Below are 21,424 nucleotides of genomic sequence, written 5' to 3' on the forward strand. Positions count from 1 at the left end.
AATACTATTATTATGACTATTATTACTAATATTATTAATACTATTATTATGACTATTATTACTATAATTATTAATACTATTATTATGACTATTATTACTAATATTATTAATACTAGTATTATGACTATTATTACTATAATTATTAATACTATTATTATGACTATTATTACTATAATTATTAATACTATTATTATGACTATTATTACTATAATTATTAATACTATTATTATGACTATTATTACTAATATTATTAATACTATTATTATGACTATTATTACTATAATTATTAATACTATTATTATGACTATTATTACTAATATTATTAATACTAGTATTATGACTATTATTACTATAATTATTAATACTATTATTATGACTATTATTACTATAATTATTAATACTATTATTATGACTATTATTACTAATATTATTAATACTAGTATTATGACTATTATTACTATAATTATTAATACTATTATTATGACTATTATTACTATAATTATTAATACTAGTATTATGACTATTATTACTATAATTATTAATACTATTATTATGACTATTATTACTATAATTATTAATACTATTATTATGACTATTATTACTAATATTATTATTATTATTACAAGTATTATTATGACTAATATTATTATGGCTGTTATTATTAATACTTCATCAGTGTGACTGTTATTATTATGGCTATTGTTATTATTCTGACTATTGTTATTATTCTGACTATTATTACTGCTATTATTATGACTATTATTATTATTACTGTTGTTATTATTATTAGTGTTATTATGACTCATTATTAATATTATCATTATTATTATGACTATTATTATTATTACTGTTATTATGACTCATTATTAATATTATCATTATTATTATTACTGCTATTATTATTACTATTATTATTCTGACTTATTATTACTGCTATTATATGGACTATTTTATTATGACTTATTATTTTGACTTATTATTATGGCTATTATTATTATGACTGTTATGGCTATTATTATTATTATGACTGTTATGGCTATTATTATTATGATGACTTAGTATTAGTATGACTATTATTATTGATGACTTATTATTATTATTATTATATTTATTACTATTATTATTATGACTTATTATGACTATAAATTATTAATATGCCTATTACTATTATTGTTATGACTATTGTTACTATTATTGTTGTTATTATTATTACTATTATTAGTAGTATTATTGCTATTATTATGACGATTATTATTATTATTATTATTACTATTGATACTATTATTATAGCAACAAGAATCTGGTATTCCTTCTATTGATTATGGAGCAGGTCATAAGAGATCCTATAATTCAGTGAATGATAAGAACTCTTTATGGAACAGGCAACACGCAGGGACGCGAGGAAAAATAGACTGACCTCTAAAGTGGATGAGAATAAGAATGAAACAAACAAAGTGGTCTGAGTTCACATCTTTATATTAAAATGCATTAAGTATAGACAATAATGTAACACACACTACAATGTTCCACACGTTCAGAAATGTTGGATGGATGAATGTACATTTTGTCATGTAATGGATGAGACAGCAGTTTGTCTGACATTTAAGACGAAGGAAAGCTTTTGAGCAAAAGAACATACAGTACCAGTCAAAGGTTTGGACACACCGACTCATTCCAGGGTTTTTCTTTATTTTTACTCTTTTCTAGAAATATGTGGGAACTCCTTTAAGACTGCTGGAAAAGCATTCCAGGTGAAGCTGGTTGAGAGAATGCCAAGAGTGTGCAAAGAGGTCATCAAGGTAAAGGGTGGCTACTTTGAAGAATCTCAAATATAAAATACATTGACTTGTTTAACACTTTCTTTGGTTACTACATGATTCCATATGTGTTATTTCATAGTGTTGATGTCTTCACTATTATTCTACAATGTAGAAAATAGTAAAAACAAAGAAAAACCCTGGAATGAGTAGGTGTCCAAACTGTTGACTGGTACTGTATGTAGGTCACGATCATCATTAATCTGTAACACAGTACAACAATACATTATTATTTAGTTGAGTTACAGCAGTAGAAATACAAAATTAAAAACATAATCATTATCATCATTCTTATGTACAACCCAGTGCCTTACAGAACGACCTCTTTGTTCTCAGTACATTACACAGGCTTTCCTTCCACTGGCATCACAGACCTAAAGGAAAATACACTGCAAAACGCATTGATGATGTGGCAAGTGACACTTGGCTTCTTGAATGCTGACATGCAAAACATTTTGAGACTGTATCAAGAGTGGACTAGTGAAAAAAAAAAAAATGGTTTGGAGTGAATTTTTCCCTTTAAGTAAGCTTAGAAAGATACCATACATTATAAATATGAAGGTTAAGGTGCAAAGTCCCCACCCCGACCACACACACACAGACTGTCAGTAGAGAGTAGGACATTTCCCAAAATGGACAGAGACCTCTAACGGAGCATTCAGACAGAAATATATTATGTAGAACAACAAACATGTCTCTCTTACATGTAGAATGAGGAATCATGACTGCTCTATTCATAACATTCAACAATGTGCACCCGACTCTTTCAGAGAGAATGCCAGCTTGACCTCTGACAAACCCTGACCTTTGATGACCCCTGACTCATTCTGCCACGTAAGCACACAGCCTGTGATTGACGACCAGACAATACCTGTGTGCCATTTCTCTCCCTGTCAGTAGTGTAGGTCGGTAGGTGGCTGGCTGTGACGCGTCTATGTCTATGTTGGGAGAGTGGTGTCCGTGACTAGGATAACATGGTATAAACTTGATTGATGAGGTCAGAGGTCATGAAGGGTCTTCTAGTACAGAAGCCAGAGAAACAGCTGGTCTCAGAGAGGAGGACGGAACACCAGTCCCTATATAGTAGGATACGTTTGATAGGAGACCAGTAGTATGCCATGTCGGACACAGCCGTGGAGGGAGGAGTCCCAAAGGGGGAGGTTCTGTTCTACGTCTGTGGGTGGAGTCTGAGGCAAGGGAGGGCCACACCCATCTATCTGTCTCTGCAATTCCAGCCACTGAGCTCCCATGCTTTGAGCCCAGCCAGGCTCGGACAGCCCAGAAAGTGCACTGTGAGGACAGCGCCAGGACCAACCACTAGTGGCCTCTGTCTTGATACGGTTACACCAAGTAACCGGACAGACCCAAGGCTGCTGCTTATATATCTACTGTTGCCCAGTACATAATGTTTACCATGTTCCCCTCAACCTTCAAGTCAAGGCTTCATCAGTAAGATACTCTTCCTCATATAACTCCCCCTCAGCCCACTATACAGCACCCAGCTCCTATCCTGCTGAACTTCACAGGAAGACCAAACTCAGAAACATCATCAGTCACACAGGTAACTGCCAAAATAAAGGAAATGGCAACATAAAGTGTCTTCATAGAGCGCTGGGGCGCCACGAGCCAGAACAACTTCAACGTACCCAGGGCATAGATTCTACAAGTGAAATTCCATCTTTTGGTGTTTTGTTGATGGAAAGAGGTCATGAAGAAAGAGGTCATCAAGGGTCTTCTAGTACAGAAGCCAGAGAAACAGCTGGTCTCAGATTCAAGCTCCGCTACAGAATCTCCCATAAATGTTCAATTGGGTTGAGATCTGGTGACTGAGACGGCCATGGCATATGGTTTACATCGTTTTCATGCTCATCAAACCATTCAGTGACCACTCGTGTCCTGTGGGGGGTATAGCCATGGTAGCCAAAATAATGACATGTCCAGCATTTTAATACATGGCCATAATGATGGGATGTTAATTACTTAATTAACTCAAGAACCACACCTGTATGGAGGCATCTGCTTTCAAAATACTTTCTATCCCTCATTTAAATCGCTTCCATTATTTTGGCAGTTACCTGTACATGCACACTCACACTCCCCTTAACACTCACACACACATTAATAAACACACCCATACATACACTCTGGTGTGCTCAGTTTTCACTCATCATGTTTATTCATAAGCATGTTCAGAATCACACATATATAGAAAAAGAAAGGTATCATAGAACAGAAATGAGAAACGCTCAGTTTGAAAAGAAGGAGGCTGTTATTTAGCTCTGGTAGTACCTAGATTACAGTTGGAGTTGTTGGTGGTGCAAGTAGTCTGGAGAGAGGACAGCAAAATGAAGCGCTGTCTTTCCCATGTCTGGAGAGAGGACAGTAAAATGAAGCGCTGTCTTTCCCATGTCTGGAGAGAGGACAGCAAAATGAAGCGCTGTCTTTCCCATGTCTGGAGAGAGGAAAGCAAAATGAAGCGCTGTCTTTCCCATGTCTGGAGAGAGGAAAGCAAAATGAAGCGCTGTCTTTCCCATGTCTTGAGAGAGGACAGTAAAATGAAGCGCTGTCTTTCCCATGTCTGGAGAGAGGACAGTAACATGAAGCGCCGTCTTTCCCATGTCTGGAGAGAGGACAGTAAAATGAAGCGCTGCCTTTCCCATGTCTGGAGAGAGGACAGTAAAATGAAGCGCTGTCTTTCCCATGTCTGGAGAGAGGACAGCAAAATGAACCGCTGTCTTTCCCATGTCTGGAGAGAGGACAGCAAAATGAAGCGCTGTCTTTCCCATGTCTGGAGAGAGGACAGCAAAATGAAGCGCTGTCTTTCCCATGTCTGGAGAGAGGACAGTAAAATGAAGCGCTGTCTTTCCCATGTCTGGAGAGAGGACAGCAAAATGAAGCGCTGTCTTTCCCATGTCTGGAGAGAGGACAGTAAAATGAAGCGCTGTCTTTCCCATGTCTGGAGAGAGGACAGTAAAATGAAGCGCTGTCTTTCCCATGTCTGGAGAGAGGACAGCAAAATGAAGCGCTGTCTTTCCCATGTCTGGAGAGAGGACAGCAAAATGAAGCGCTGTCTTTCCCATGTCTGGAGAGAGGACAGTAAAATGAAGCGCTGTCTTTCCCATGTCTGGAGAGAGGACAGCAAAATGAAGCGCTGTCTTTCCCATGTCTGGAGAGAGGAAAGCAAAATGAAGCGCTGTCTTTCCCATGTCTGGAGAGAGGACAGTAAAATGAAGCGCTGTCTTTCCCATGTCTGTAGAGAGGACAGTAAAATGAAGCGCTGTCTTTCCCATGTCTGGAGAGAGGACAGTAACATGAAGCGCCGTCTTTCCCATGTCTGGAGAGAGGACAGTAAAATGAAGCGCTGTCTTTCCCATGTCTGGAGAGAGGACAGTAAAATGAAGCGCCGTCTTTCCCATGTCTGGAGAGAGGACAGCAAAATGAAGCGCTGTCTTTCCCATGTCTGGAGAGAGGACAGTAAAATGAAGCGCTGTCTTTCCCATGTCTGGAGAGAGGACAGTAAAATGAAGCGCTGTCTTTCCCATGTCTGGAGAGAGGACAGCAAAATGAAGCGCTGTCTTTCCCATGTCTGGAGAGAGGACAGCAAAATGAAGCGCTGTCTTTCCCATGTCTGGAGAGAGGACAGCAAAATGAAGCGCTGTCTTTCCCATGTCTGGAGAGAGGACAGTAAAATGAAGCGCTGTCTTTCCCATGTCTGGAGAGAGGACAGTAAAATGAAGCGCTGTCTTTCCCATGTCTGGAGAGAGGACAGCAAAATGAAGCGCTGTCTTTCCCATGTCTGGAGAGAGGACAGTAAAATGAAGCGCTGTCTTTCCCATGTCTGGAGAGATGACAGCATAATGAAGCGCTGTCTTTCCCATGTCTGGAGAGAGGACAGTAAAATGAAGCGCTGTCTTTCCCATGTCTGGAGAGAGGACAGTAAAATGAAGCGCTGTCTTTCCCATGTCTGGAGAGAGGACAGTAAAATGAAGCGCTGTCTTTCCCATGTCTGGAGAGATGACAGCATAATGAAGCGCTGTCTTTCCCATGTCTGGAGAGAGGACAGTAAAATGAAGCGCTGTCTTTCCCATGTCTGGAGAGAGGACAGCATAATGAAGCGCTGTCTTTCCCATGTCTGGAGAGAGGACAGTAAAATGAAGCGCTGTCTTTCCCATGTCTGGAGAGAGGACAGTAAAATGAAGCGCTGTCTTTCCCATGTCTGGAGAGAGGACAGTAAAATGAAGCGCTGTCTTTCCCATGTCTGGAGAGATGACAGCATAATGAAGCGCTGTCTTTCCCATGTCTGGAGAGAGGACAGTAAAATGAAGCGCTGTCTTTCCCATGTCTGGAGAGAGGACAGCATAATGAAGCGCTGTCTTTCCCATGTCTGGAGAGAGGACAGTTCAGGTAACTCTCTACAACTCCTTTCTTACCTGTTAAATATCAGTAGTATAAAGACCAATGTTGAAGACTCTTTTCTTTTCTGTTTCTTTTTTAATTAAGTATATCATTTAGTTTGGGGCAGTGGTACCTTTGAACTCAGTCCTTATTTAAAACTCCTGTCGTGGTGAGGTTTGGTTCACTCCGGTCAAGTTAGTGGCTGGTACCCCTGACCAGGGGGAGGAGGGGGAGGCTGGGAGAGGAACGGGTCGAGGTTTGGGAGCAGCAGGGAATGGTCTGTGGTCGAGGAGGAGAGGAGGTGGGTCTCAGGTTAGGTCGTCTCCTTCCCCTGTGCTCCGGTCACGGTCTTGATGGAGGTTAAGGTTCTGTTGAACCAGGTCTTCTTGGCTGCCTGGACCTCGTTCAGGGCCAGACCCAGGGTGTGCTCCAAGTCCTGCAGGGAAGAAAACATACAGGAAGGAGGTTAGGCAAGGGGCTGCAGAGCTAGCCTGGGGTAATGGGACAGGAGACTGAGCCTAGAAATCATTCAAACTTGTATTGCCTCAAATTCCCTTCAGCAATTAATTAATGAATTGTTATGATATAGCAGCTGAATTTAAATGAAGTGATATCAGTAGACATCAGTTGCTATAGCCAGGTGAGTTCAGTTGCTATAGCCAGGTGAGTTCAGTTGCTATAGCCAGGTGAGTTCAGTTGCTATAGCCAGGTGAGTTCAGTTGCTATAGCCAGGTGAGTTCAGTTGCCAGGTGAATTCAGTTGCTATAGCCAGGTGAGTTCATTGGTCTGGGTTAGGGTCAGGGGTCAGTGCCTGTATCATTGGTCTGGGTCAGGGTTTGAGATCAGTACCTGTATCATTGGTCTGGGTTAGGGTCAGGGTCAGTACCTGTATCATTGATCTGGGTTAGGCTCAGTACCTGTATCATTGGTCTGGGTTAGGGTCAGTACCTGTATCATTGGTCTGGGTTTGGGTCAGTACTTGTATCATTGGTCTGGGTTTGGGTCAGTACCTGTATCATTGGTCTGGGTTAGGGTTAGGGTCAGTACCTGTATCATTGATCTGGGTCAGGGTCAGTACCTGTATCATTGGTCTGGGTCGGGGTCAGGACCTGTATCATTGGTCTGGGTCAGGGGTCAGTACCTGTATCATTGGTCAGGGTCAGTACCTGTATCATTGGTCTGGGTCAGGGTCAGTATCTGTATCATTGGTCAGGGTCAGTACATGTATCATTGGTATGGGTCAGGGGTCAGTACCTGTATCATTGGTCTGGGTCAGTACTTGTATCATTGGTCTGGGTTAGGGTCAGTACCTGTATCATTGTTCTGGCTTAGGGTCTGGGTCAGTACCTGTATCATTGGTCTGGGTTAGGGTCAGCACCTGTATCATTGGTCAGGGTCAGTACCTGTATCATTGGTCTGGGTCAGGGTCTGGGTCAGTACCTGTATCATTGGTCTGGGTCAGGGTCTGGGTCAGTACCTGTATCATTGGTCTGGGTCAGTACCTGTATCTTGCACTCTGCCTCCACCAGTTGTAGTTTGGTCTGGGCCAGTTCCAGCTCCATCTCTCTGAGCTGGTTCTTCAGACCCTCCTTCTCCTCGTCCGTCTCTTCCTCGCTGCACTCCTTCATCTTCTTCACTGCCTTTAGACGACCCTCCTTGTTGAAGAGGATAGAGCACTTCTCACAGCCCTCCACCTTCAGCTGGGGGAGAGAGAGACATCATAGGCCAGGTTACAACATTGCATCTCTAACCCTAACCTTATCCCATTAGAGTTAAGGAGGACACTGTACTTCTCACAGCCTTAGACCAGGTCACAGGTTATTCCACAGGTTATTTACACTATATAAATCAGGTCAGGATATACCACAACAATATATAAACCAGATACAAGTTATTCCACTACACTATATAAACCAGGTACAGGTTATAACACCACACTATATAAATCAGGTCAGGATATACCACAACAATATATAAACCAGATACAGGTTATTCCACTACACTATATAAACCAGGTACAGGTTATAACACTACACTATATAAATCAGGTCAGGATATACCACAACAATATATAAACCAGATACAAGATATTCCACTACACTATATAAACCAGGTACAGGTTATTCCACTACACTATATAAATCAGGTCAGGATATACCACAACAATATATACACCAAATACAAGTTATTCCACTACACTATATAAACCAGGTACATGTTATTCCACTACACTATATAAATCAGGTACAGGTTATTCCACTACACTATATAAATCAGGTACAGGTTATTCCACTACACTATATAAATCAGGTACAGATTATAACACTACACTATATAAATCTACACTATATAAATCTACACTATATAAATCAGGTGCAGGTTATAACACCACACTATATAAACCAGGTACAGGTTATAACACCACACTATATAAATCAGGTACAGGTTATAACACCACACTATATAAATCAGGTACTGGTTATAACACTACACTATATAAATCTACACTATATAAATCAGGTACTGGTTATAACACCACACTATATAAACCAGGTACAGGTTATAACACTACACTATATAAATCTACACTATATAAATCAGGTACTGGTTATAACACCACACTATATAAACCAGGTACAGGTTATAACACTACACTATATAAATCTACACTATATAAATCAGGTGCAGGTTATAACACCACACTATATAAACCAGGTACAGGTTATAACACCACACTATATAAATCAGGTACAGGTTATAACACTACACTATATAAATCTACACTATATAAACCAGGTACAGGTTATAACACCACACTATATAAACCAGGTACAGGTTATAACACCACACTATATAAATCAGGTACAGGTTATAACACCACACTATATAAATCAGGTACTGGTTATAACACCACACTATATAAACCAGGTACAGGTTATAACACCACACTATATAAATCAGGTACTGGTTATAACACTACACTATATACATCTACACTATATAAACCAGGTACAGGTTATAACACCACACTATATAAATCAGGTACTGGTTATAACACCACACTATATAAACCAGGTACAGGTTATAACACTACACTATATAAATCTACACTATATAAATCAGGTGCAGGTTATAACACCACACTATATAAATCAGGTACAGGTTATAACACTACACTATATAAATCTACACTATATAAACCAGGTACAGGTTATAACACCACACTATATAAACCAGGTACAGGTTATAACACCACACTATATAAATCAGGTACAGGTTATAACACCACACTATATAAATCAGGTACTGGTTATAACACCACACTATATAAACCAGGTACAGGTTATAACACCACACTATATAAATCAGGTACTGGTTATAACACTACACTATATACATCTACACTATATAAACCAGGTACAGGTTATAACACCACACTATATAAATCAGGTACTGGTTATAACACTACACTATATAAATCTACACTATATAAATCAGGTACAGGTTATAACACCACACTATATAAACCAGGTACAGGTTATAACACTACACTATATAAATCAGGTACTGGTTATAACACTACACTATATAAACCAGGTACAGGTTATAACACCACACTATATAAACCAGGTACAGGTTATAACACTACACCAAACAGCTCGGCAGAGTTTGTGTATATATTATGAAGACATTTTGTGATGTTTTTGTTTGTTTTGGGCACACACATTTTTTTCTGGGGGTAAGCCTAAATCTACACCCCTTCGTCGTTGACTGGTCAACAGTAGTGATTCTTCAATCAAATCTTTGTTGTCATTCAATGAGAGACTACTCGTTTTCATTTTTTAACTGAAAGAAATATGAGTTAGATGTAAAATTGCGTGACTAAGATTTCTTTGGCAAAAACGTCAAAATAAATGACATATCTTGAATTATCTTAGATTAAAGCTGGCTATTTTGAGGGAGCGTATACTGACTACAGCGTTTCAGAATGGAAAAACAGTTCTATTGTCAGTCTTTTAAGGGAGTATATAAACACCGCCCCTCCCCCACCCCCAGGAGGTGTGGGATTGAGTAAATGCAGGCTGCAGCTGCTGTAATGGACAGAGTGGTTGTAAGGAGGCTAGCAAGGGGATGAGAAGAGGTTTTAAGTGTCAGGCTGAGTGTCAGGGTGAGGGTCTCTCCTCCACTGGTGAGACAGTCCCCAGCTGCTTCAAGAGCCCTCTCATCCACCCCATCACCACACCTAGCCTGGACATGAGAAACACTACTGCCCTGGCTGTACTTACCATCCACTATCACTGTTCACAAACGAAGAACTGGGCTATTCTGTTTGTCATCAAAATGGAATCGCAATGGATTCTTCATCATAATCCTCATATAAGACTACTAATGTCCGCATATAATTACACTAAGGCTATAATCATGTATACTACACACTTGACATTCTACATGAGAATAACCTGTATACATAAACAGCTGATGTTAACTCGCTAAGCAGCACTACAAACACAGCCACACAAAGAGAGCATCAACATAAACAGTACTCTGTTATGTCATGGGATTGATTGTGTGTCTTGCCGGTCATTTGTTTGTGTGACGTCACGTGTTTTAATACAGTGGTCAGTCATATCTGTCACGTGATTGTCGTGATTGTTTGATGTGATTGCGGTCTGTCATGTGATCGTGTGTCAGGTCATATGATGATGGGGACTCACCCGGATCTTCTCCACCTCTCCCTTGTTGGCGATCTGCTGTTTCTCCAGACGCTCACTGAGCTGAGAGCAGATCTACAGGGATCAACACAGAGGTCAAAAGGTCAAACAGAGCACTCTGTCAACAGGTCAACTCCACATAGACAGACAAAACGTCTGAGGGTGTAGGGGAGGCAAAGATCTGAGGGTGTAGGGGTCGGGGGGAGTCAAAGGTCTGAGGGTGTAGGGGTGGGGGGCAAAGGTCTGAGGGTGTAGGGGTGGGGGGCAAAGGTCTGAGGGTGTAGGGGAGGCAAAGGTCTGAGGGTGTAGGGGTGGGGGGCAAAGGTCTGAGGGTGTAGGGGAGGCAAAGGTCTGAGGGTGTAGGGGTGGGGGGCAAAGGTCTGAGGGTGTAGGGGAGGCAAAGGTCTGAGGGTGTAGGGGTGTGGGGGGGGGAAAGGTCTGAGGGTGTAGGGGCGGGGGGGGGGGGGCAAAGGTCAGAGGGTGTAGGGGTGGGGGGGAGGCAAAGGTCAGAGGGTGTAGGGGTGGGGGGAGGCAAAGGTCAGAGGGTGTAGGTGTGGGGGGAGGCAAAGGTCAGAGGGTGTAGGGGTGGGGGGCAAAGGTCTGAGGGTGTAGGGGTGGGCAAAGGTCAGAGGGTGTAGGGGTGGGGGGCAAAGGTCTGAGGGTGTAGGGGTGGGGGGAGTGTCTCTAAAATGAGAGGTTGTAAAGTGTGAAAAGATGACAACGGCTCATCCCACAGACAGATATCATAAATCATGTAAAACCTGCTCATAACAAACCCTTATCATCCCACAGCTAAACCGCCTCCTTCAAAATAACCACTGTCCTATGAGTGACTCAGAGAAACTATACATCCCTGTGAGGATGGTAGCCAAAGCCTGACTGGGAGTTCCCTGTCTGTCTATCTGTGTGTCTCTTGCCTGTGTCTCTTGCCTGTGTCTCTTGCCTGTGTCTGTCTGTGTCTGTCTGTCTGTCCGTGTGTCTGTCGCCTGTGTCTGTCGCCTGTGTCTGTCGCCTGTGTCTGTCGCCTGTGTCTGTCACCTGTGTCTGTCGCCTGTGTCTGTCGTCTGTCTGTCGTCTGTGTCTGTCGCCTGTGTCTGTCGCCTGTGTCTGTCGCCTGTCTGTGTCTGTCTGTGTCTGACGCCTGTGTCTGTCTGTCTGTCTGTCTGTCTGTCTGTCTGTCTGTCTGTCTGTCTGTCTGCAGTGCCTTAGACCGCTTCCCCACTCAGGAGGCCCTTATCTGTCAGTTGTGATCAAAACATAGTGTAGACAAATGCCCTAGACGGCTAATTTACATCCACAGTCCCTAGGTAAGTAATAAATATCATGTCACTATGTAGAATACAATTTGAAACGACTTTATACATGTAGAACAAAACTAAACATCTCCTGTCTTACCTGTTTGTACTCTCCTATGATGGAACCATTCTTCTTTATCTCAGACTCTGATTTACCCAGCTCCCGTCTGCACATCTCTTTCAGCTGTGGACACACGCAGGCGCACGCACGCACGCATTGATATTATACACTGAATGAATTATTCTCATGGCTGCCTACTGTGACCTACATGATAATCTCCTCTCAGTCAGCAGTCAACTGTCCTTGGGCCTGTATAAACTCCCTACAGTAGTGACACACTCAACGAGGAGTGTAATGTAGTCATGAAGAGGACAGCAACAGATGTCCCTTGAGCGACTGTTTCTCCCATAAGTGGACATCATGAGAAATAACGTAGAGAGAGCAGGTAATGACGGGTCCTGTGTTGGGCCAAAGTCCTGGAACACAGGCAGTGGCCACAGTGAATAGGGGAGGACAACATCCCCCTCTGTCTTAAAGAGACAGAAAGACAGAAACAACACTGCTCTCCAATCAAGGTGCATCAACAGACGAGCAATCTGAAGAACATTCAGCGACTCTCCAAAGGACAATGGTATATTTATGGATCAAACCAATACATCAATGTCCATGGTCAGTGGACCTCAGTTCTCTTTTCCAATACTAAAGGAATCTTTTGTTTATTTTAAATGGACAGCCAGCCAAACAGACAGTCAGCCAGACAGCTAGCCAAACAGACAGTCAGCCAGACAGCTAGCCAAACAGACAGTCAGCCAGACAGCTAGCCAAACATACAGTCAGCCAGACAGCTAGCCAAACAGACAGTCAGCCAGATAGCTAGCCAAACAGACAGTCAGCTAGCCAAACAGACAGTCAGCCAGACAGCTAGCCAAACAGACAGTCAGCCAGACAGCTAGCCAAACAGATAGCTAGCCAAACAGACAGTCAGCCAGACAGCTAGCCAAACAGACAGTCAGCCAGACAGACAGCCAGCCAAACAGACAGAGTCAGCCAGACAGACAGCCAGCCAAACAGACAGCTAGCCAAACAGACAGTCAGCCAGACAGCTAGCCAAACAGACAGCTAGCCAAACAGACAGTCAGCCAGACAGCTAGCCAAACAGACAGTCAGCCAGACAGCTAGCCAAACAGACAGTCAGCCAGACAGACAGAGTCAGCCAGACAGCTAGCCAAACAGACAGTCAGCCAGACAGCTAGCCAAACAGACAGTCAGCCAGACAGCTAGCCAAACAGACAGAGTCAGCCAGACAGCTAGCCAAAGAGCAGTCAGCCAGACAGCTAGCCAAACAGACAGACAGCTAGCCAGACAGCCAACTAGCCATACATACAGACAGCCAACTAGCCATACAGACAGCCAGCTAGCCAGACAGACAGCTAGCCAGAGACAGTCAGACAGCCAGCTATCCAGACAGTCAGCCAGCCAGCTAGCCAGACAGCTAGCCAGACAGTCAGCCAGCCAGCCAGCCAGCTATCCAGACAGCTAGCCAGCCAGACAGCCAGCCAGCCAGTCAGCCAGCCAGCCAGCTATCCAGACAGCCAGACAGACATCTAGCCAGACAGACAGAGAGCTAGCCAGACAGCCAGCCAGACAGCTAGCCAGACAGACAGACAGCTAGCCAGCCAGCCAGACAGACCTGTGCAGACTCCTCCTCTAGTCGTCTCTTCTCGTCCTCTGAATCCACGAGCTTCTGTTTGGTCATCAACAGCTCCTTGTTCAGAGCGTCTGCTTTCTCCTCAGCCTGAGGAACAGACAGACAGACAGACACATGGGTACAGGTCTACTGATATTAGCTAATGCCAAATTACATGAAAAACCTAGCAGAGTATTAGAAAATGTATAAACACACATACAGGTTTACAGACTTGCACAAGTAAAAAAGGATTCACGAGGGATGTGTCTTACGTTGTCCAGGTCTTTGCGCAGAGCGATTTTGCTGCTGACCAGTTCATGGGCCAGGTCATCATTCTCCTGCTCCAGACGCATGTTAGCCTCCTGGAGACGACGGTTCTCCCTCTACAGGGGAGGAGAGGAGGAAGGTAAGAGTGAGTGAGTGGAGGAGAGAGGAAGAGGGGGGGGAAGTAGAGATATTGGGAGAGAGAAAGTTAAGAGGAGTCAGTGAGATGAAGAGTGGAAAGAGTAGAGGATTAGAAAAAGAGAGAGAGTAGCCTGTTGCTGGTAGAAGAGAGAGGGAGAGAGAGAGAGAGAGAGAAGCCTGTTGCTGATAGAAGAGAGAGAGAGAGAGAGAGAGAGAGAGAGAGAGAGTAGCCTGTTGCTGATAGAAGAGAGGGTGAGAGAGAGAAAGTAGCCTGTTGCTGATAGAAGAGAGAGAGACTAGCCTGTTGCTGATAGAAGAGAGAGAGTAGTCTGTTGCTGATAGAAGAGAGAGAGTAGCCTGTTGCTGATAGAAGAGAGAGAGTAGCCTGTTGCTGGTAGAAGAAAGAGAGAAGCCTGTTGCTGATAGAAGAGAGAGAGAGAGAGAGAGTAGCCTGTTGCTGATAGAAGAGAGAGAGAGAGAGAGAGAAGCCTGTTGCTGGTAGAAAAGAGAGAGAGAGAGAGAGAGTAGCCTGTTGCTGATAGAAGAGAGAGAGTAGCCTGTTGCTGATAGAAAAGAGAGAGTAGCCTGTTGCTGATAGAAGAGAGAGAGTAGCCTGTTGCTGATAGAAGAGAGAGAGTAGCCTGTTGCTGATAGAAGAGAGAGAGTAGCCTGTTGCTGATAGAAGAGAGAGAGTAGCCTGTTGCTGATAGAAGAGAGAGAGTAGCCTGTTGCTGATAGAAGAGAGAGAGTAGCCTGTTGCTGATAGAAGAGAGAGAGTAGCCTGTTGCTGATAGAAGAGAGAGAGAAGCCTGTTGCTGATAGAAGAGAGAGAGAAGCCTGTTGCTGATAGAAGAGAGAGAGTAGCCTGTTGCTGATAGAAGAGAGTGTAGCCTGTTGCTGTCTTCCTGTTTCAGTGGACTGGTGACATTGGACAGTGCCTTGCGAAAGTATTCGGCCCCCTTGAACTTTGCGACCTTATGCCACATTTCAGGCTTCAAACATAAAGATATAAAAATGTATTTTTTTGTGAAGAATCAACAACAAGTGGGACACAATCATGAAGTGGAACGACATTTATTGGATATTTCAAACTTTTTTAACAAATCAAAAACGGAAAAATTGGGCGTGCAAAATTATTCAGCCCCCTTAAGTTAATACTTTGTAGCGCCACCTTTTGCTGCGATTACAGCTGTAAGTCGCTTGGGGTATGTCTCTATCAGTTTTGCACATCGAGAGACTGAAATTTTTTCCCATTCCTCCTTGCAAAACAGCTCGAGCTCAGTGAGGTTGGATGGAGAGCATTTGTGAACAGCAGTTTTCAGTTCTTTCCACAGATTCTCGATTGGATTCAGGTCTGGACTTTGACTTGGCCATTCTAACACCTGGATATGTTTATTTTTGAACCATTCCATTGTAGATTTTGCTTTATGTTTTGGATCATTGTCTTGTTGGAAGACAAATCTCCGTCCCAGTCTCAGGTCTTTTGCAGACTCCATCAGGTTTTCTTCCAGAATGGTCCTGTATTTGGCTCCATCCATCTTCCCATCAATTTTAACCATCTTCCCTGTCCCTGCTGAAGAAAAGCAGGCCCAAACCATGATGCTGCCACCACCATGTTTGACAGTGGGGATGGTGTGTTCAGGGTGATGAGCTGTGTTGCTTTTACGCCAAACATAACGTTTTGCATTGTTGCCAATTTTGGTTTAATCTGACCAGAGCACCTTCTTCCACATGTTTGGTGTGTCTCCCAGGTGGCTTGTGGCAAACTTTAAACGACACTTTTTATGGATATCTTTAAGAAATGGCTTTCTTCTTGCCACTCTTCCATAAAGGCCAGATTTGTGCAATATACGACTGATTGTTGTCCTATGGACAGAGTCTCCCACCTCAGCTGTAGATCTCTGCAGTTCATCCAGAGTGATCATGGGCCTCTTGGCTGCATCTCTGATCAGTCTTCTCCTTGTATGAGCTGAAAGTTTTGAGGGACGGCCAGGTCTTGGTAGATTTGCAGTGGTCTGATACTCCTTCCATTTCAATATTATCGCTTGCACAGTGCTCCTTGGGATGTTTAAAGCTTGGGAAATCTTTTTGTATCCAAATCCGGCTTTAAACTTCTTCACAACAGTATCTCGGACCTGCCTGGTGTGTTCCTTGTTCTTCATGATGCCCTCTGCGCTTTTAACGGACCTCTGAGACTATCACAGTGCATGTGCATTTATACGGAGACTTGATTACACACAGGTGGATTGTATTTATCATCATTAGTCATTTAGGTCAACATTGGATCATTCAGAGATCCTCACTGAACTTCTGGAGAGAGTTTGCTGCACTGAAAGTAAAGGGGCTGAATAATTTTGCACGCCCAATTTTTCAGTTTTTGATTTGTTAAAAAAGTTTGAAATATCCAATAAATGTCGTTCCACTTCATGATTGTGTCCCACTTGTTGTTGATTCTTCACAAAAAAAATACAGTTTTATATCTTTATGTTTGAAGCCTGAAATGTGGCAAAAGGTCGCAAAGTTCAAGGGGGCCGAATACTTTCGCAAGGCACTGTATATAATGTTACACTATTCTTGTAAATGACATCCTCTGAGAACAACCTTGGTAAAAAAAAATGGACCTGTCTGCAGTACACATTCACATGCACTGCAGACATGAATGGCATTACAACTAGCTAATGGATTGGATATGTGTACAAGTAGGTGCATGTGTACACAGTCTATTTCAGAGACAAACTGGACTCCCTGGATCACTGAAGTGTTCTGTGATTACCATCTCTCTTGGGAGAAGATAAGAAAAGTCAATATAATAGAACGACTGAAAGCAGGTAAACAATCTAACACATTGATTGATGAATTGGTTGAGTGTTCGTACCTCATATCTCTCAATGGGAGCCTCCTGCTGCTCCTGCTGTTCTCTCATGCTGTCATATTCCTTCTCATACTTCTTCAGCTTCTTCTGGCTGATCTGTAGAGACAGGGACAGACAGACCCAGTGTAACTGGACAACATCTACAGATGTACGTACAGTAGACGACACAGAGGTGAAGGCTCCCCATAGCCTCTGTCTGATTACAGCTCTAGTCATGGAGCAAAGGCATCTTTGATGACAGTACCAGTCAGGTGATAGCTGAAATACCCAATAATAACAAAATAGTAACATATGGGTTCACTTATCTATCTACACACATACCTGTGTCAAGCACGAGCTACTTGAAGGTTATCCTGCATGTACAGTATAGCACCTCTTCCTATTTAATAAAAACCCATGAACAACCATACATCTGTCTGTGTGACGCAAAACAAGCTTCATTAACATTTCTTTAGATGCCCTCCCTTCCCTTCCATCCCCTCCCCTCCCCTCCCCTTCCCTCACTTCTCTCCTCTCTCCTTCTCTTCCCTACCCTTCACTCACTTCCTCTTCCCTCCTCTCCTCTCCCCTTCCCTTCCCTCCCCTTCCCTTCCATCCCCTCCTCTCCCCTTCCCTCCTCTCACTTCCCTTCCCTCCTCTTCCCTTCCCTTCCTTTCCCTTCCATCCCCTCCCCTTCCCTCTTCTCTTCCCTCCCCTTCCCTCACTTCTCTCCTCTCTCCTTCTCTTCCCTACCCTTCACTCACTTCCTCTTCCCTCCTCTCCCCTTCCCTTCCCTTCCCTTCCATCCCCTCCCCTCCCCACCCCTCCCCTTTTCTCTTCCCTTCCCTCCTCTCCCCTCCTCTTCCCTTCCCTTCCATCCCTTCCTCTTCCCTCCTTTCCCCTTCCCTTCCATCCCCTCCCCTCCTCTTCCCTCCCCTCACTTCCCTTCCCTCCTCTTCTCTCCTTCTCTTCCCTACCCTTCACTCCCTTCCTCTTCCCTTCCCTCCCCTCCCCTTCCCTCCTCTTCCCTTCCATCCCTCCCCTCTTCTCTTCTCTTCCCTCCCCTTCCCTCACTTCTCTCACCTCTCCTTCTCTTCCCTACCCTTCACTCACTTCCTCTTCCCTCCTCTCCCCTTCCCTCCTCTTCCCTTCCCTCCCCTCCTCTTCCCTCCCCTCCTCACCCCTCCACTTCCCTCTTCTCTCCCCTGCTGTGCGTGTGTGTGCGTGCGTGCGTGTGTGTGCGTGTGTAAATATGCTCTTTCTCCAGCAGGCAGCTCGTTGTAAATGAGATCTATTTAGCCGGCTGTGATTTCCTCTGGCTCAGACCACAGTACAGAACCGGGTCAGTTGTGGAGGAACGGGCCATAATGAACCCAGTGATGGATTCAGCTATAGTGGGTAACCTGGCTACATTACTGACACCCCTGCTATCATGGCTCAGGAGCTAGTGGGTGTGTTTGTATCTGGAACAGCACAGCCTACATGACTTTCAATGCTAGCCTTCAATATTGAATGTGTGTGTGTATGTGAGTGTGTGCGTTTTGTGGCAAATGAGATTTAGGCAGGTCCACAGTCCACAGTGAGGTTGAGACAGAACGGCAGGCACTGTGATAAAATTAGAGGGTTGAAGTCAGGAGGTGCCAATCTAGACAGAGACTCAATCTGTCCCAGTCCGACAGCTGCTGTCCCAGTCCGACAGCTGCTGTCCCAGTCCGACAGCTGCTGTCCCAGACCGACAGCTGCTGTCCCAGACCGACAGCTGCTGTCCCAGTCCGACAGCTGCTGTCCCAGTCCGACAGCTGCTGTCCCAGTCCGACAGCTGCTGTCCCAGTCCGACAGCTGCTGTCCCAGACCGACAGCTGCTGTCCCAGTCCGACAGCTGCTGTCCCAGTCCGACAGCTGCTGTCCCAGTCCGACAGCTTCTGTCCCAGTCCGACAGCTGCTGTCCCAGTCCGACAGCTGCTGTCCCAGTCCGACAGCTGCTGTCCCAGTCCGACAGCTGCTGTCCCAGACTGACAGCTGCTGTCCCAGTCTGACAGCTGCTGTTAGAGAAGCTGTCAGAGCAGAACAGAAAGACTTGGAGACTAGCAAACTGAACACTACTGACAAAACCTATGACAGGATGAGAGTATCTTCATCCTAAGTATGTGTCTACCCGGATCCGAAAGAGTCATCCCCAAAACTCCAAGTCTTCCAACGTACTGATGAAATAAACTGTGTGTGTCTGTGTACATGTGATCATTATATAAAGCTTGAATAAAAATTGCATTTTCAAATTCCAAAATTTTTTTTGTTTATTTCTGAGAGAACTTCTTTTGTAAGCTAGAACTGAATTCCCACACTATCACATTATCTACTGAAAGGACCAAGTAGTCGACTGTAGCAGTTGAGTGAGAGAGAAAAATGCCCTCCCTCCACGGCTGTTTGAAAAACACTGAAGCTCTGTGCTTGCTTGCTTGCTGGCTGTCTCTGGCTGTCTCTGTGTGTGTGTGTGTGTGTGTGTGTGTGTGTGTGTGTGTTGTTAGAGTTCACCTCTAATCCTGCACCTGAGCGCTATATAAACCACACACAGAAACCAGGCTCTGGAACTAAGTACATTTGAGGAACAGCACAACAACACAACTACAGTGCTTACAAAAAAGGGAAGGATATGTGTGTGTGTGTGTGTGTGTGTGTGTGTGTGTGTGTGTGTGTGTGTGTGTGTGTGTGTGTGTGTGTATGTGTGTGTGTGTGTGTGTGTTTCACTGTGTATGCTGTACACCTCTCTCTTACTGAAGCCACAGTAGAAAACAACTGGTTGATTCTGAGCAGAGTAAAGTCCCTGGGACTAATATTACAGTAATACCTGCTTGCCTCTGTAAAGTAGCTTGTACAGACTAAAGTAGAGTAATCCAAACATTACCTCAATGGTAATCTACCAGTGATGTAAGGTAGCTCAGTGGGAGACTGGTAGAGCCCCTGGGCAGAACAGGGTGGTAGAGAGTGGGAAATAAGAGAGGAGAGAGGAGCAGAGGAGAGAGGAGGAGCAGGGGGCTGAGAGGAGAGACAGGAGGCTCAGAGGAGAGGCAGGGAGCTGTGAGGAAAGTAGAGGCAGGAGGCTGAGAGGAAGCAGGAGGTTGAAAGGAGAGGAGAGGCAGGAGGCTGCAAGGAGAGGAGAGGCAGGAGGCTGAGAGGAGAGGCAGGAGGCTGAGGGGAGAGGCAGGGGGTTGAGGGGAGAGGCAGGGAGTTGAGGGGAGAGGCAGGGGGTTGAGGGGAGAGGCAGGGGGTTGAGGGGAGAGGCAGGGGGTTGAGGGGAGAGGCAGGGGGTTGAGGGGAGAGGCAGGAGGCTGAGGGGAGAGGCAGGAGACTGAGGGGAGAGGCAGGATAGGGTAGGGGGTTGAGGGGAGAAGCAGGAGGCTGAGGGGAGAGGCAGGATAGGGTAGGGGGTTGAGGGGAGAAACAGGAGGCTGAGGGGAGAGGCAGGGTAGGGTAGGGGGTTGAGAGGAGAGGCAGGGGGTTGAGAGGAGAGGCAGGGGGTTGAGAGGATTGGCAGGGGGTTAAGAGGGGAGGCAGGAAGTTGAGAGGAGAAAGGAGTCTGATCCACCTCTCAGATCCTGCCACCTGGCTCTGGGTTTTGTTTTGTCCTTGTGGTCAACGCAGTGACAGAATTAGATTTCTGGTGACAGCTTGGTGACACTGAGGATCTCAGTGTGTGTGTGTTTGTGTGTCACTCTGAGGACCTGCCTGCACCTCTCAGCCCTTAAGATCCTTATCCTTCTCTAAAATGCCTCTCTACCAGGGAGCGGGGTCAGGTGACCAGACCTGTCAAAAAGGTCACATCAGAGGTATATGACCTCCGGCCTGACCCCTACGCCTACCTTAGTTATAACATACCCTTTAATTACTGGTCATGCGATCATTACTGCCATTACAAAAAAACGATTGATACGGTAGACGGTTGTGTTATATGATATAGATATAACCCATGAGACAAGAGTCTGAATCAGAGGACACAGGTGATCTCTGACCAAATGGACTGTATGTGTTATGTAATGTAGTTTAGGATGAGCCAACCTCCTCTGAGAAAAAGGTTTTAAGATGTAGTCCAAATTCAAAGTATTTAGATCAAATGTCTAAAATAAATCTGTTTAAGCACACACCAGAGTTTCTAGGTCCAGGCAGAGCAGAGGTATGCCGTTTGGGATTAGACAAATACACCTGAGAATTATTGCAGATGTTTTTAGGTGTTTTAGATTTTCAAATATGTAGATACATTCATATA

General features: G+C 44.3%; 1 protein-coding gene across 3 annotated transcripts in view; it reads right to left on the reverse strand.

The window, feature by feature from the left end:
• Positions 1 to 1,925: 1,925 nt before the first annotated feature.
• Positions 1,926 to 21,424, reverse strand: part of LOC139422737 (rab GTPase-activating protein 1-like) — a 144,477-nt gene continuing 124,978 nt past the window's right edge. Inside the window, exons 20-27 of one of the 3 annotated variants that reach the window (XR_011635756.1) lie at positions 17,188 to 17,280; positions 14,180 to 14,290; positions 13,911 to 14,015; positions 12,320 to 12,403; positions 10,928 to 10,999; positions 7,715 to 7,912; positions 6,346 to 6,648; positions 1,926 to 2,020 (exon numbers count right to left, since the gene is read on the reverse strand). Coding sequence is in view for 2 of the 3 variants with exons in the window: in XM_071174047.1 (XP_071030148.1) it covers positions 6,526 to 6,648; positions 7,715 to 7,912; positions 10,928 to 10,999; positions 12,320 to 12,403; positions 13,911 to 14,015; positions 14,180 to 14,290; positions 17,188 to 17,280 (786 nt within the window). In the remaining variant the exon portion in view is untranslated. Of the gene's footprint in view, positions 2,021 to 4,298; positions 6,649 to 7,714; positions 7,913 to 10,927; positions 11,000 to 12,319; positions 12,404 to 13,910; positions 14,016 to 14,179; positions 14,291 to 17,187; positions 17,281 to 21,424 lie in introns of those variants that run through there. The other 2 variants (XM_071174047.1, XM_071174048.1) reach the window with 2 other exon arrangements.

The sequence above is a fragment of the Oncorhynchus clarkii genome, chromosome 12, assembly GCF_045791955.1.
Source record: "Oncorhynchus clarkii lewisi isolate Uvic-CL-2024 chromosome 12, UVic_Ocla_1.0, whole genome shotgun sequence".
NCBI classification, from domain to species: domain Eukaryota; kingdom Metazoa; phylum Chordata; class Actinopteri; order Salmoniformes; family Salmonidae; genus Oncorhynchus; species Oncorhynchus clarkii.